Raw genomic sequence first — 12,411 nt, 5'->3', positions numbered from 1 at the left:
TGTGTGTGTGTGTGTGTGTGTGTGTGTGTGTGTGTGTGTAGCAAGGGGGTAGCAGGGTGGTGGGGACAGAGGGAGGAGGTGGATTTATTTTTTCTTAGAGAAAAGATCTCAAAATGTTAACAATGTTTGTCTTTGGGTGATGGACATGTGGTATTTTCTCCCCCCCCCCTTTTTTTCCAATTTTCTGAAGGGTCTTCAAAGTACATTATTATTTAAATTTAAAAAATGATCTAATTTTAAAATTTAAATGGGGAATGGGAAAGTTTGATCTGGAAAATCTATGCCTTGTGAAGATCAAATTGAAAGAAATCTTAGATCAAATAAAAATGTGTTTGTGTTTTCTTTCTTTGAAGAGGCCTATTTTCTAGGCTCCAGTTGACAGAAATACAAAGGCTTAAATTTGGGGAACCTCTTTTATATGATTAAAAGTGTCCATTGGGTTGAATAAGCAAGATTCCAGAAAATAGTTGGATAGTTCAATAATTTCTGAGTTTTATAGGAAGGAGGCTCAAGAGAGATACTTTGACTTGTTGGAGAGGAGCAGCCCCAGGAAGCTGACAGACTGCACTTAAATTGACAACCCGGAGAGTGTGGAAAAGAACAAGACTCCAGCTAAAAGTCAGGAAAACCCTCCAAACGTACATGCTCAGCCCGCAAGGACTACAGTGGACATGGAATGATTGTTGACTCATGTCGCCTGAAAGCATGAGCAGCTCCTCTAGGCAAACAAAATCATTTGAGCTAGAACAAAAGATGTTTTTAAACTGTGAAAGCTATCTCAGAATTGGGTGGATCAGCAAAGGGACTTTGAGGTCTACAGTCATTAGAGATCTTTTAAAGAACAAGGGCAACCATTAAGAAGGAGCCTGGCTGGGATATGTGTCCAGTACAAGAAAGAAAACAGATGTCCAATATGTGCTTAAGAAATGTGGCGATTCTAGTGCTAGACTAGCAAACATTATGGGGCTCTGGGGATTGACCCTGAAGGAGGATTAGAGAAACGTGAGTCTGGCAAGATAAGCCAGATTTTGAATGTGGTAGGTTATGTACTGCAAATGAGACTTGTTGAATAATAATAATAATAAGAAGAAGAATAAGAATAAGAATAGCATTTGTCAAGTTACTCTCTGTCAGGACCTATGCTAATATTATCTCAGTTAATCTTCTCCCCAACTGGATGTATTAAGTGCTATTAATATAACGTTACAACAACAACAACCTGCTTTGGGAAAATTTCCTGAGGTGCCCTGGAATCAACTTCCCAAGGAGGATGGGGCGAGAGATCACAGAAAGAGGCTGACAACTCTAGAATTAAACAAAAAGTTTCAGGGAACTTACAGACAGAAGCAGTCTTAGGTAGATCTCTGCAACCAAAAGGTAATGGGGCTTGATACAAAAATAGGTTTACAGTTGATCGTATGGGAAAGGATACAATAATTAATAAATAACAATATAAGAAGACACTCATACCCACAACTGTAAACCTACTTTTGCCCACCCTCTATATGGTTCCCAGAAACACAGGTGACTTGTAGCCAAGTGCTTAGTTAACACTGTGTATTCCAAAGCAGTAAACAATGGAATGGGCCGACTTATCTATGTAAGAACATTCCTTTCAGGTGATACGGACCCATCCCTCCCCAGGTCACTGGGACCAACTTGCTTCTTAAGATGGCGTTGGTCACATCAAACACTAGAAACCGTTTTGCCTAACACCCCCAAAATAAATAATTCTATTTAAGCAATTGTCCTAAAGTCACATAGGTAATATGTGTGTATAATAAGTCTGACTGACTTCATACTTTTAATAGCTACACTCTATTTCTCTAGAGCTTGTCTTCAAACGTTTTTGCTGTCATGACCCCTAAAGGAATATTATGATCAATATTTATACAAGTTTGCCTACTTTTATGTTGACATCTCATTTTTTCAATATAAGTTAAAATTTTTACAAAATATGTAATTATATTTAAAAATACTCTTTTAAAAAAGATCTGGCCCAGCTGGTGTGGCTCAGTGGTTGAGCATTGACTTATGAACTGGTTCTATTCCCAGTCAGGGCACATGCCCCAATTGCGGGCTCAATCCCCAGTAAGGGATGTGCAGGAGGCAACCAACCCATGATTCTCCCTCAGCATTGATGTTTCTATCGCTCTCTTTTTCTCCCTTCCTCTCTGAAATCAATAAAAGTATATATATATATATTTAAAAAGATCTGCTGTTGAGGTTAAAAAATTGCATTCTTTCTTTTATTTTTCAAAATTTATTTTCATTCCACTCCTCTTACAGAATTTATCCTACTGTAAAATATTTTTGCACATCTGTCATTCACTGTGATGGTTCGTTTTCTGCCAGCTTCGATAGGCTATAGTACTCACTTAATCAACTAAACACTAATCTAGGTGTGGGTGTGAAGGTTTTTTTATAGATGTGGTTAACGCCTTTAAAGGAGATTACCCTTGATAATGGTGTGATTCATCCAATCAGTTGAAGGCTCTAAGAGCAATAAGTGAGGTTTCCTGAAGATGAAACTCTGCCTCAAGACTGCAACATTACTCCTACCTGAGTTTCTAGCCTACCAGACTGCCCTACAGATTTCAAACCTGCCAGGCCCACAGTCACATAGCCAATTTTTTAAAACAAATCTATCTCCTATTGACCCTGTTTCTCTTAAAAACCCTGACTGATACATTCAACCTAGTAAACTTAACTGAAATAGCAACACAAAATATGTACACTAAAAATAAAAATTACATTTACTTTTCTGAGACATTAAAGTTATTATCTTAAAATATTTCTTAGATACTGAATTATCACTATGATTATTAATAGTCTGCTATTGCTCAAAGTGGTATAGATATATTAAAACTTTTGATAATTATTTTTAAAAAGTAAAAAACATACAGGAAATGCATCTCTTAATTAGATCCATTGAGAAATATATATATGAAATTGTTTATGGGGCCTTGATTAAAGGAATTATCAAATTGCCTTTTTGGCATTGGAACATTTTGAGGTTTGAGATATGTGAGTGGTAGATCTTTCTTTTGCAAATTGGGAGGACAGTGACTGTAAGGAGAATGAAGTATCAGTCATACCAATTATAGGAAAAAGTACCTATAAAAATAGAGGACCTGAAAACTGATGTTTAAAAACTATCTGTGGCTTTGTACCCATTCTAAAATGTTCACACACCTCCAGGCAAGTGTGCCTCCCTTGGAAGGCTGCTGCCTCTTTGTCTGGGTTTCAAAGTTATCTTGGTGGCTGATCTGTTTGGACTTAGTGAATTTGGTGAACTCCTAGTTTCTGCTTATTTTCTGGCTTCTGTTAATTTAGTCCCATTACTTCATTATGATCTTTGGATTCAAGGTCCGTTCTGGGTCTGACTACCTGATGTTTTTCAAGCCCACCGTCCCAGCAGTTTCCTTGGCTTCCTAGCTTTTTAACTTGAGAGCCTGGTTTTCCTTATACACATTCCAGAAAGGAACGGCGCTTATGCTCACCTCAGTGGGGATGGATAGATGCTGGAGGCAGTGACTTCAGTCCACCTGCCAGCCATCTTGCTTCCATTGACTTTATCATGAGGTATCAATTAGGTTGAAACATACTTTGTTGTCCCTCTTGGAAATCGGGCCCCTTTGTCTGCTTCAATCTGTTTCCATTTATCTTGTTTTATTCCTCTTTACCTTTTGGTCTTCTTTGCCTTGTTAGGCTTAATTGCTTTTTATATTTCCGTCCTAGGTTTTAATTTACCCGATTTTATGAGTTTTTAAACGCTAGTAAAGACCAACCCATAAAAATAATGCCAAAAGTTACCAAATTTTAGAGATTGAAGGAACTTTATAAATCATAATTTCTGTCTGTGTGTGCATGTGAAATAGATTTTGGGATTGTGCAGAAGACATTTAAGCCTGGGATGGGGCTTGAAAGCATGAGAGAAAAGTTTGAGGACCGACATTCCTTCCCTCCTGAGGACTGTTCCATCCCTCTGCGGTAGCACATGGCCCATGTGCTTCCTTCACTCTTGCCATCTCGCCAACCACTGTTACTGATTGAGGCAATTGGAACAGGAAGAAGGGAAGCGAGATGGGGAAAGGGGCAAGAACTTTCTTGTTTGACCGATTGCAGGAGGGGACTTGCCAGTATTCAGAATGAACTGTTTCTCTCCTGCGATGCTTGCTTTCGTTCTGTGGACACCCTTTTCCCCTCATGGTTGGGGTTCCTCCTCTGTACTTCTTTTGTTCCAGTTGAATGCCCTTGCTTGTGCTCTCTGCAGTTGCAGGCTGGTGGCCCACTTCTGGCTTCTGTTTACTGAGACCTCCCCAGGGACCTCCCCAGGTAGCCACAGTGAATGGGATTCAGGACAATCCCATTTGGATGGCATGAAGCTAACAGTTTTTAGAAAAAAGTGTACATTCAATAAGACACTGGGTTTCAACCTGTTGGGAAACTGTAGTCATGTATGCTAGTTTTGTTAGAAGATGACCTTCTACTGCCATGTGCCCTGAGCATAACTTTCCATCTTCGCTGGAAAATTAAAATTTACTGATGAATCATCTTGATGGTTTTGGGGTAGGAACAGGGTAAATTTCTTTCAGAACAATTTATTAGGAAGGAGTGTCAGGAGAAGCTTTTATTTTTGTTCCTTCTGGAAGACACAAAGAATCATGTGAAAGAGATATCCCTGAGGACATTTTAAGAGGAGATGGGTTAAAGCTGCAAATAGCAAAATTTAAGGTTAAGTATGGAGAATTTCCTGACATGGAAAATTCTTCATCACTGAGATGAAATATAAAAGGACCTTCCCTCCAGCGTTGGCCACCAAACCAACTTTGTGGGGTTGTTCAAACGGCTTTGTTTTCTGAAAGTGTTCATTGATCTCTGCAAGTTGACGATAGTTGATCAAATCATAATCCGGCCCGTTTGAAATGAATAAAACCAAAAAAAAAAAGACCGTACCCTTTTATGTAATGATGTTTACTTTGAATTTATATTAGTTCACACAAACACTCCATCCATGCTTTTGTTCCGGCCCTCCGGTCCAGTTTAAGAACCCATTGTGGCCCTTGAGTCAAAAAGTTTGCCCACCCCTGTCATAGTCCCTGATTCAACTAGAAAACTTTTGCTAAAAAGAGTTATAATTTCAGTTTCCACAGGGACATGGAATTATCTAGCCTTTTGAACCTATATAAACCAACGTTGCCTTGGTGTAACATTTAAAAACAAATTAAAACAGGTGTAATATTTAAAAACAAAGTAAAACAGCAATGCTGAAAGGTATCCTTTAAGAGGAGGAAGAAGAAAAAGGTAAAGATACAAATTGTGAACAACAAACATGCATCTATCAACAAGTGAATCTAAGAATCAAGTGAATAAATAATCTGATTTACAGAATGAACTGGTGATTATAATGAATCAGGGACATAGAAAGGGAATGGACTGACTATTCTTGGCGGGGAAAGGGGAATGGGAGATGCGGGAAGAAACTGGACAAAAATCGTGCACCTATGGGTGAGGACAGTGTGTGGGGAGTGATGGCGGAGGGTGGGGCGGGAACTGGGAGGAGGGGAGTTATGGGGGGGGAAAAAAGAGGAACAAATGTAACCTGAACAATAAAGATTTAATAAAAAAAAAAATAAAAACAAAGTAAAACAGCAACAACAGTATGAGAAAAAATATATAGTTTAAAGCAATTACAATTCTTTACTCAGTTTTATGCAAATATATAAGGGCAGGAGGTTGTGATAGGTATTGGGGGACCATTGACCGTGAATATCCTGCCTGTGAAGGAAAGCACTGACTGCCCTTTGCTCTGGAATATCTTCTCAAGGATGTTTGTTTAGCTAACAGCCTTAAAAGATAGAGATTGTCTTTCTCTGGAGCCAAGAACAGGTTTTCTTTCAGTTTTGTGAGGTTGGCAGAATAATGGCCCCTCTACAGGCATCCATGTCTGAATTCCAGAAGTCTTTTGACTATGCTTCCTTACAGGGTAAATGGGAATTAATGCAGATGGAATTAAGAATGTGAATCAGTCCAAGGCCCTTAGAATAAGGAGGTTATCCTGGATTGTCTGGTTGGGTCTCATGTAATCACAAGGATCCTTTAAAGTGGAAGAGAGAGGCAGAGAGGACGATCAGAGTGAGGCAACGTGAGAAGAACTCAGCTCCATCTGGATAGTTTTGAAGATGGAAGAAAGGGGCCATGGACCCAGGAATTCTCGCGGTCCCTAGAAGCTGGAAAGGGGAAGGAAATGGATTCTTCTATAGAAGGAAAGCAGCTAACACTTTGATTTTAGTCCACTTGGACTTCTGACCCCTAGAACTGCAAGCTAATAAACTTGTATGGGTTAAGCCACTAAGTTTGTGGTAATTTGTTTCCGCAGCAATAGGGACCGAATAATATTCCCTGTAAGATAAGGATAGTGTCTCCCTCTGGAGCAAAGGTTCAGCATGCTTTCCGTATAATACAATAAGGATCATGTCTCTTTCCAGAGCAAAGGCAGGCATGCTGATTTCTCATGATAAAATATTCAGGTTTCCTAAATTCAAGTTTTCTCTGCTGGAACTCTACCCAGGGTGGATGCAGGCGTCGTTGGCTCTCTTTGCATTGCTCTGTGGGTATTGGGGCTTGGAGGAACTGGCTCAAAGGCTGATACTCTGGCCACTGCTACTGTAGTGAGTGATAACTTGTCCTTTTCCTCTGACTCGCGAATCTCATGTCTTCTGCCAGCATCTACAAAGCTCTAGCGCGCTAACTTGTTAGTTTGTAACTAGGCTTTTCACTGTGTGTTCACTGTTAATGGGCTTTTGCAAAATTTCTTTAAAAATCCTCCAGCAGCCAGATAATATTACATTCATGATGCTCTTTACTTTCCATACTTAGGGATGAAGTGTCATAATGTTTCTACCTTTATTAAGATCAGAGATCAGCTAGCAACAAATTGGAAATCCTATATAATGAAAGCCTAATATGCAAATCGACTGAGTGGTGGAACGACTGGTGGAATGACTGGTCACTATGATGAGCACTGACCACCAGGGGGCAGACACTCAATGCAGGAGCTTCCCCCAGCCTGCAGGCCCCAGGCCAGCCAAGGCCGGTGCCAGTGGGGGCCCCTGATCATCCCGCTGGCCAGGCCTAGGGACCCTACCCATGCACAAATTTTGTGCATCAGGCCTCTAGTAAAAAAATAAAGATCAAACCTGGTTGTTTACCACAGATAGTTTGAGAAGCGTTTTTGTCTACTGAAATGTACTATGGCTGCAACTAAAAAGTCCCTTGTGTGTGTGTTTTCATCCACCACAGAATTTCCTTCCTGCCACACTTCTCTGTTTACCTTCTCTTCCTCCATGCCATGCCACACACAGAGAAAATCCTTGGGAATTAGTCTCTCAGAGTGCTTTTCCCATGAGAAGCATTCCCGCTAGGAATTTTTGGTGAATTAGATTTCCTTGGTTATGCCACGAAGCTCCCTGGCTTTCACAGCCCTTTGTTTTTATCTTACACTTTGTGGAAAAGTCATCATCTAAACCAAAGGCTTTATTTCATGGTGTGAAAACCAAGGCCTCTCATGACCAGGCAAAATACTGCCTTGAGAAGCATTCCCGCTAGGAATTTTTGGTGAATTAGATTTCCTTGGTTATGCCACGAAGCTCCCTGGCTTTCACAGCCCTTTGTTTTTATCTTACACTTTGTGGAAAAGTCATCATCTAAACCAAAGGCTTTATTTCATGGTGTGAAAACCAAGGCCTCTCATGACCAGGCAAAATACTGCCTTGAGAAGCATTCCCGCTAGGAATTTTTGGTGAATTAGATTTCCTTGGTTATGCCACGAAGCTCCCTGGCTTCCACAGCCCTTTGTTTTTATCTTATACTTTGTGGAAAAATCATCTAAACCAAGGGCTTTATTTCATGGTGTGAAAACCAAGGCCTCTTATGACCAGGAAAATACTGCTTTGTCTCTTTTCTGACCTAACTAGATAGTGTCTTGGGAGAAACTGTGTTAGCCACTCTCACTTCCCTTTTCCCTGACATAAGGCCTGGCTCAGTTGTTAGTTTAGTTAAACAGTATCGCTTCTCTCCACACCTCCAGAAATATAAGGGTGAAATGGAAATTACTTTATTTACAGGCTGAGTGTAGCTAGAGAAATTGACCTGTGAAAGAAGTTGGAAAGAAACTTAAAACTAATTAACTCAAGAAACATTTATTGAGGCAACTATATGCAAGGCACTCTTTTTTAAAAAAATCTTCACTTGAGGATTTAAAAAAAATTGATAGAGAGAGAGAGAAAGAGAGAGAGAGAGAGAGAGAGAGAGAAGCATCGATGTGAGAGAGAAACATTGATCGGTTGCCTCCCATCTGCACCCTGACTGGGGATTGAACCTGCAACCTAGGTATGTGCCCTGACTAAGAATCTAACCCACAGGCTCTCTGAGTCCTGCGGTGCCGCCCAAGGACCACAAGAAGGAGAAAGATGCTGGAAAGTCAGCCAAGAAAGACAAAGACCCCATAAGCAATTCGGGGGGCAAGGCCAAAAAGAAGTGGTCCAAAGACAAAGTTGGGGACAAGCTCAATAACCTGGTCTTGTTTGCCAAAGCCACATATGACAAGCTCTGTAAGGACATTCCCAACTACAAGCTTATAACCCAAGCTTATAACTCCGAGAGGCTGAAGATTCGCGGCTCCTTGGCCAGGGTAGCCCTTCAGGAGCTCCTTAGAAAAGGACTTATTAAACTAGTGTCAAAGCACAGAGCTCAGGTGATTTACACCACAAACACCAAGGGTGGGGATGCCCCAGCTGCTGGAGAAGATGCTTGAACAACAGATCTCACCAGCTGTACATTTTGAAAAATAAACCTTTATTAAATCAAAAAAGAATCTAACCCGCAAACTTTTGGTGTACAGGATGATGCTCCAACCAACTGAGCCACCTGGTCAGGGGAAGGCACTCTTTTTGATCCTGGAACAAGGCTTGAAGACTGGGAGCTTCCTGGGGAAGGATGAAGAGAACCTTACTTGGGAAGAAATTAAGAAATATACTCCAGTATCTAGAATTGTGAAGTTTGGGGATTATACGGAGGGGGAATTTTGTAGGTTTATCATTGAAAAAAATTTTTTAAAAAAAAATATATTTTATTGATTTTTTACAGAGAGGAAGGGAGAGGGATAGAAAATTAGAAACATCAAGAGAGAAACAAGAAAGAAACATTGATCAGCTGCCTCCTGCACATCCCCACTGGGGATGCGCCCGCAACCAAGGTACATGCCCTTGACTGGAATCGAACCTGGGAACCTTCAGTCCGCAGGCTGATGCTCTATCCACTGAGCCAAACTGGTCAGGGCAGCGTGCTCTTTTCTTCAGAGTCAGAAGCTTAACTGAAACATTTCTTCATCCTAACAGGCATACAAGAAAAATTACCAATACTCCTTTTCTCTTCTAGTTCTTTGAGAGAAATAAAGAATATTCCTGCTCATGCACTTGGAAATCACTAGTAAATAATATGGGTTAGAACTTTGTCTATTCAGCAGTGGACCCATTGAACTCTCCAAGCTTCCTCTGTTATATGCCTAAGATATGTGTTCCTTTTGTACTAAGGACTACAAAATGACCAGCTCCTTTAAGAGATTTGGAAGGAGCAGGGATTACCAGGTTGGTTAATGGATGGATTTAACGTATTCTGTGAAAAATATATTATACATAAATGTTAAATATATTTAACATATTCTGTGAAAAAAATACATCAATTTGTAAGAAAAGGCAATTGGATCATGTAGAGCAGGGGTCCTCAAACTATGGCCCGCGGGCCACATGCAAATACAAATATTGTATTTGTTCCCGTTTTGTTTTTTTACTTCAAAATAAGATATGTGCAGTGTGCATAGGAATTTGTTTATAGCTTTTTTTTAAACTATAGTCCGGCCCTCCAACGGTCTGAGGGACAGTGAACTGGCCCCCTGTTTAAAAAGTTTGAGGACCCCTGATGTAGAGTTTTGGTTCCTAAAAGAATCTTTTCTTGATTAAAAACATGTAAACAAAGGGTTTTGTGCATTTTGGTAAAGTTATGTAACCTATGTTTTTCAGTTCTGACCACTACAAAAGAGAGAAAAAGCTTTTGTATGTAGCAAAGATACATTCAAAAATCAGGAGATCAGTCATTGCCAATCGGTACATGTGCGGCCTTCAAGTTCAAGAATGGTATACATAACAACAAAAGATGCTTCAGAACAAATTACGAGTTCTTAGAAGGTAAATTAGTGTCTTTTTTATTAGTTGCAAAGGAATGGTTATTACCAAAAAATATCCTGTAATGACCTTGTATCCCGAAGCTATCTCTCAAATGGAATTTATGTACGTCAGGACAAATATGATATCTACTATTTTTATGAGAAATAAAACTACATTTGGATTTAGGAGCAGTTTATATTGGTTGATATTTAGCTAGTTAAGGTGTTCAACACATTTAAAACATCTTCCTTTAGTAGGCAAAACAGAACAATGCTTATAGTCTAATTTTCATCTGTAGATATTTTGCTATAGAGTAAACAAGTATTGTGAATCATATATGCATTCTTGGTATTGGCCTGGCTATTTGCCTACTAAGCCCAGTTTACCATTCACCTGGAAACTGTTTTTAGAATTGGAGAAATGATATTTGAAAAGAGAGAAACTTTTTGGAACCATACCTTATATGCCTATCTAGCACTGGTAAAATTCAATATGTGATAAAGAAATTTGGAAAAAATACTTTTCACAGATGAGCAAGATAAGAAAGCAAAGAACAAAAAGAAAGAACTAAGAAAAAGTAAAAATGCTGCATTTCCTCTTACGGGATAGAATTTTCAACAACTCCTGAGGACCAATATATAAATAATGAGGTCTTAGATTCCTTTGTGGTTCTCTTCTAAGAAGTAATTAAATCTATTTATTATTCTTGTCTTTGAAAACATTGATTTATTCCTACTTTGACCTTTAGGGATTCTAATAGAATTACGGTTTATTCATTTGCGTCAATGTTGTAGATTGTGTAAAAACATCTTTAAATGAGTTAATATACATGAGGCCCTTAGAAGAGGGTCTGGTACTTGTTTGCAGTACATAAGTGTTTATTATTATTATTTTTTCACAACAAGAAGAAAAATCTTATGAGGAGTCTAAAAGCATGTAAGCTGTTTATGGTTAATCTTTGGAATGCCTTTTGGTCGAACTTTCTGCAGCTCAGCACATTAGATTGAATGCATTGAACTAATTTCCCAGATGGCTGGATGACATTTTTGACTTTTCAGGATGACTTCTGAGGCTGTCTTTGTGTGATAATTTCTATCAGTCTCTCTTTCCTAGTCCCTTGAGTTCTGGAGAGCAACTGGACTTGTTTTGAAGTAACCAGCCATTAGATGTCGCTTTCTTCTCATCGTTTTTGGTTTAGAAAATGTGCCCAGGGCTTAAACTTTTTAGTTTTCTTTTCTTCTTCTTTTTTTTAAAAAAAGTGCCTATAAATAGTCTTTATGTCATCGCTAAACAGGGAATTCAATTTTAGATTAGTAGATAAGAGACACAATACTCAGCTCCTTGGAATGATTAAACTCTGTGTCTGTTTTAAGTGGCCTGACTCAATGTCCCCAGCTGACTAAATTTGGAAATGCAGTTTTTGTGTTTTTCTTTCTTGCTGAAGTTAGCATAGCACAGTTTTTACACTAGATACCTTGTCTGGATATACCTTTATTGAGGTCAGAGACCATTGGTTTTTATCATTGATCACTGGATGAAAAGTCTGTTCTTCAGATCCCTATTGAGAGTTGCTCCTACAGAAAACCTTGGGATCGCCCTCTTTCTACCAAAATTGCCTAGGAAAAGCCCTGTGCTTACCTCTGTTTCAGAATTTATACCAATATATTGAAATTGTTTACTTAACTTTTAGCCACATTGAACCTTAGCTAATAGGGGATATGGACTCTCCTTTCTCTCCCTCTCCCTCTCCCTCTCCCTCTCCCTCTCCCTCTTCCATCTCTCTTATTCTTATTACCTGCCCAGTTGTCGGAGGAGGTCATTGAGTGGACCTGACTGCTGGTTGACCCTTGGGAGGAATCTGGGCAACCCGAGGCTCCTCCCCTGTTCCCCTGTCCTTGGAATGTACATCCTGCCCACTGTTCCCACACTAGGAGCAGTTTTCAAGGTCATAGCCTTGAGAGAGTAATATGCTGTTGAGACTGTCTGGACTGTATGACTGAACCCTATGAAGGCCTCTCTATAAATTTGTAAAATGCCGGTGGGAGGGTGCAGAGATCTGCTCATCTTGTGACCACCCAGAACACAAAGCACATTACTTCTTCAATTTGCTGCCTACCAATCTGGAGTGGTCTGCCCCTTTCTTCCATTTCTCCTCGCCCAATGTGTGTGTGTGTGTGTGTGTGTG

At 39.7% G+C, this 12,411-nt stretch overlaps 1 protein-coding gene across 1 annotated transcript; it reads left to right on the top strand.

The window, feature by feature from the left end:
- Positions 1–5,925: 5,925 nt before the first annotated feature.
- Positions 5,926–8,875, top strand: LOC102259703 (40S ribosomal protein S25). The gene is made up of 2 exons (XM_005866822.2): positions 5,926–5,989; positions 8,427–8,875. Exons 1-2 carry the CDS (start codon positions 5,926–5,928, stop codon positions 8,816–8,818), a joined length of 456 nt encoding a protein of 151 aa, XP_005866884.1. The 3' UTR covers positions 8,819–8,875.
- The last annotated feature ends 3,536 nt before the right edge of the window (positions 8,876–12,411 follow it).

Source organism: Myotis brandtii, unplaced genomic scaffold (assembly GCF_000412655.1).
Source record: "Myotis brandtii unplaced genomic scaffold, ASM41265v1 scaffold237, whole genome shotgun sequence".
Lineage (NCBI taxonomy): Eukaryota > Metazoa > Chordata > Mammalia > Chiroptera > Vespertilionidae > Myotis > Myotis brandtii.
The sequence above is the reverse complement of the archived record's forward strand: the minus strand, read 5'-3'. Positions and strand labels throughout refer to the sequence as shown.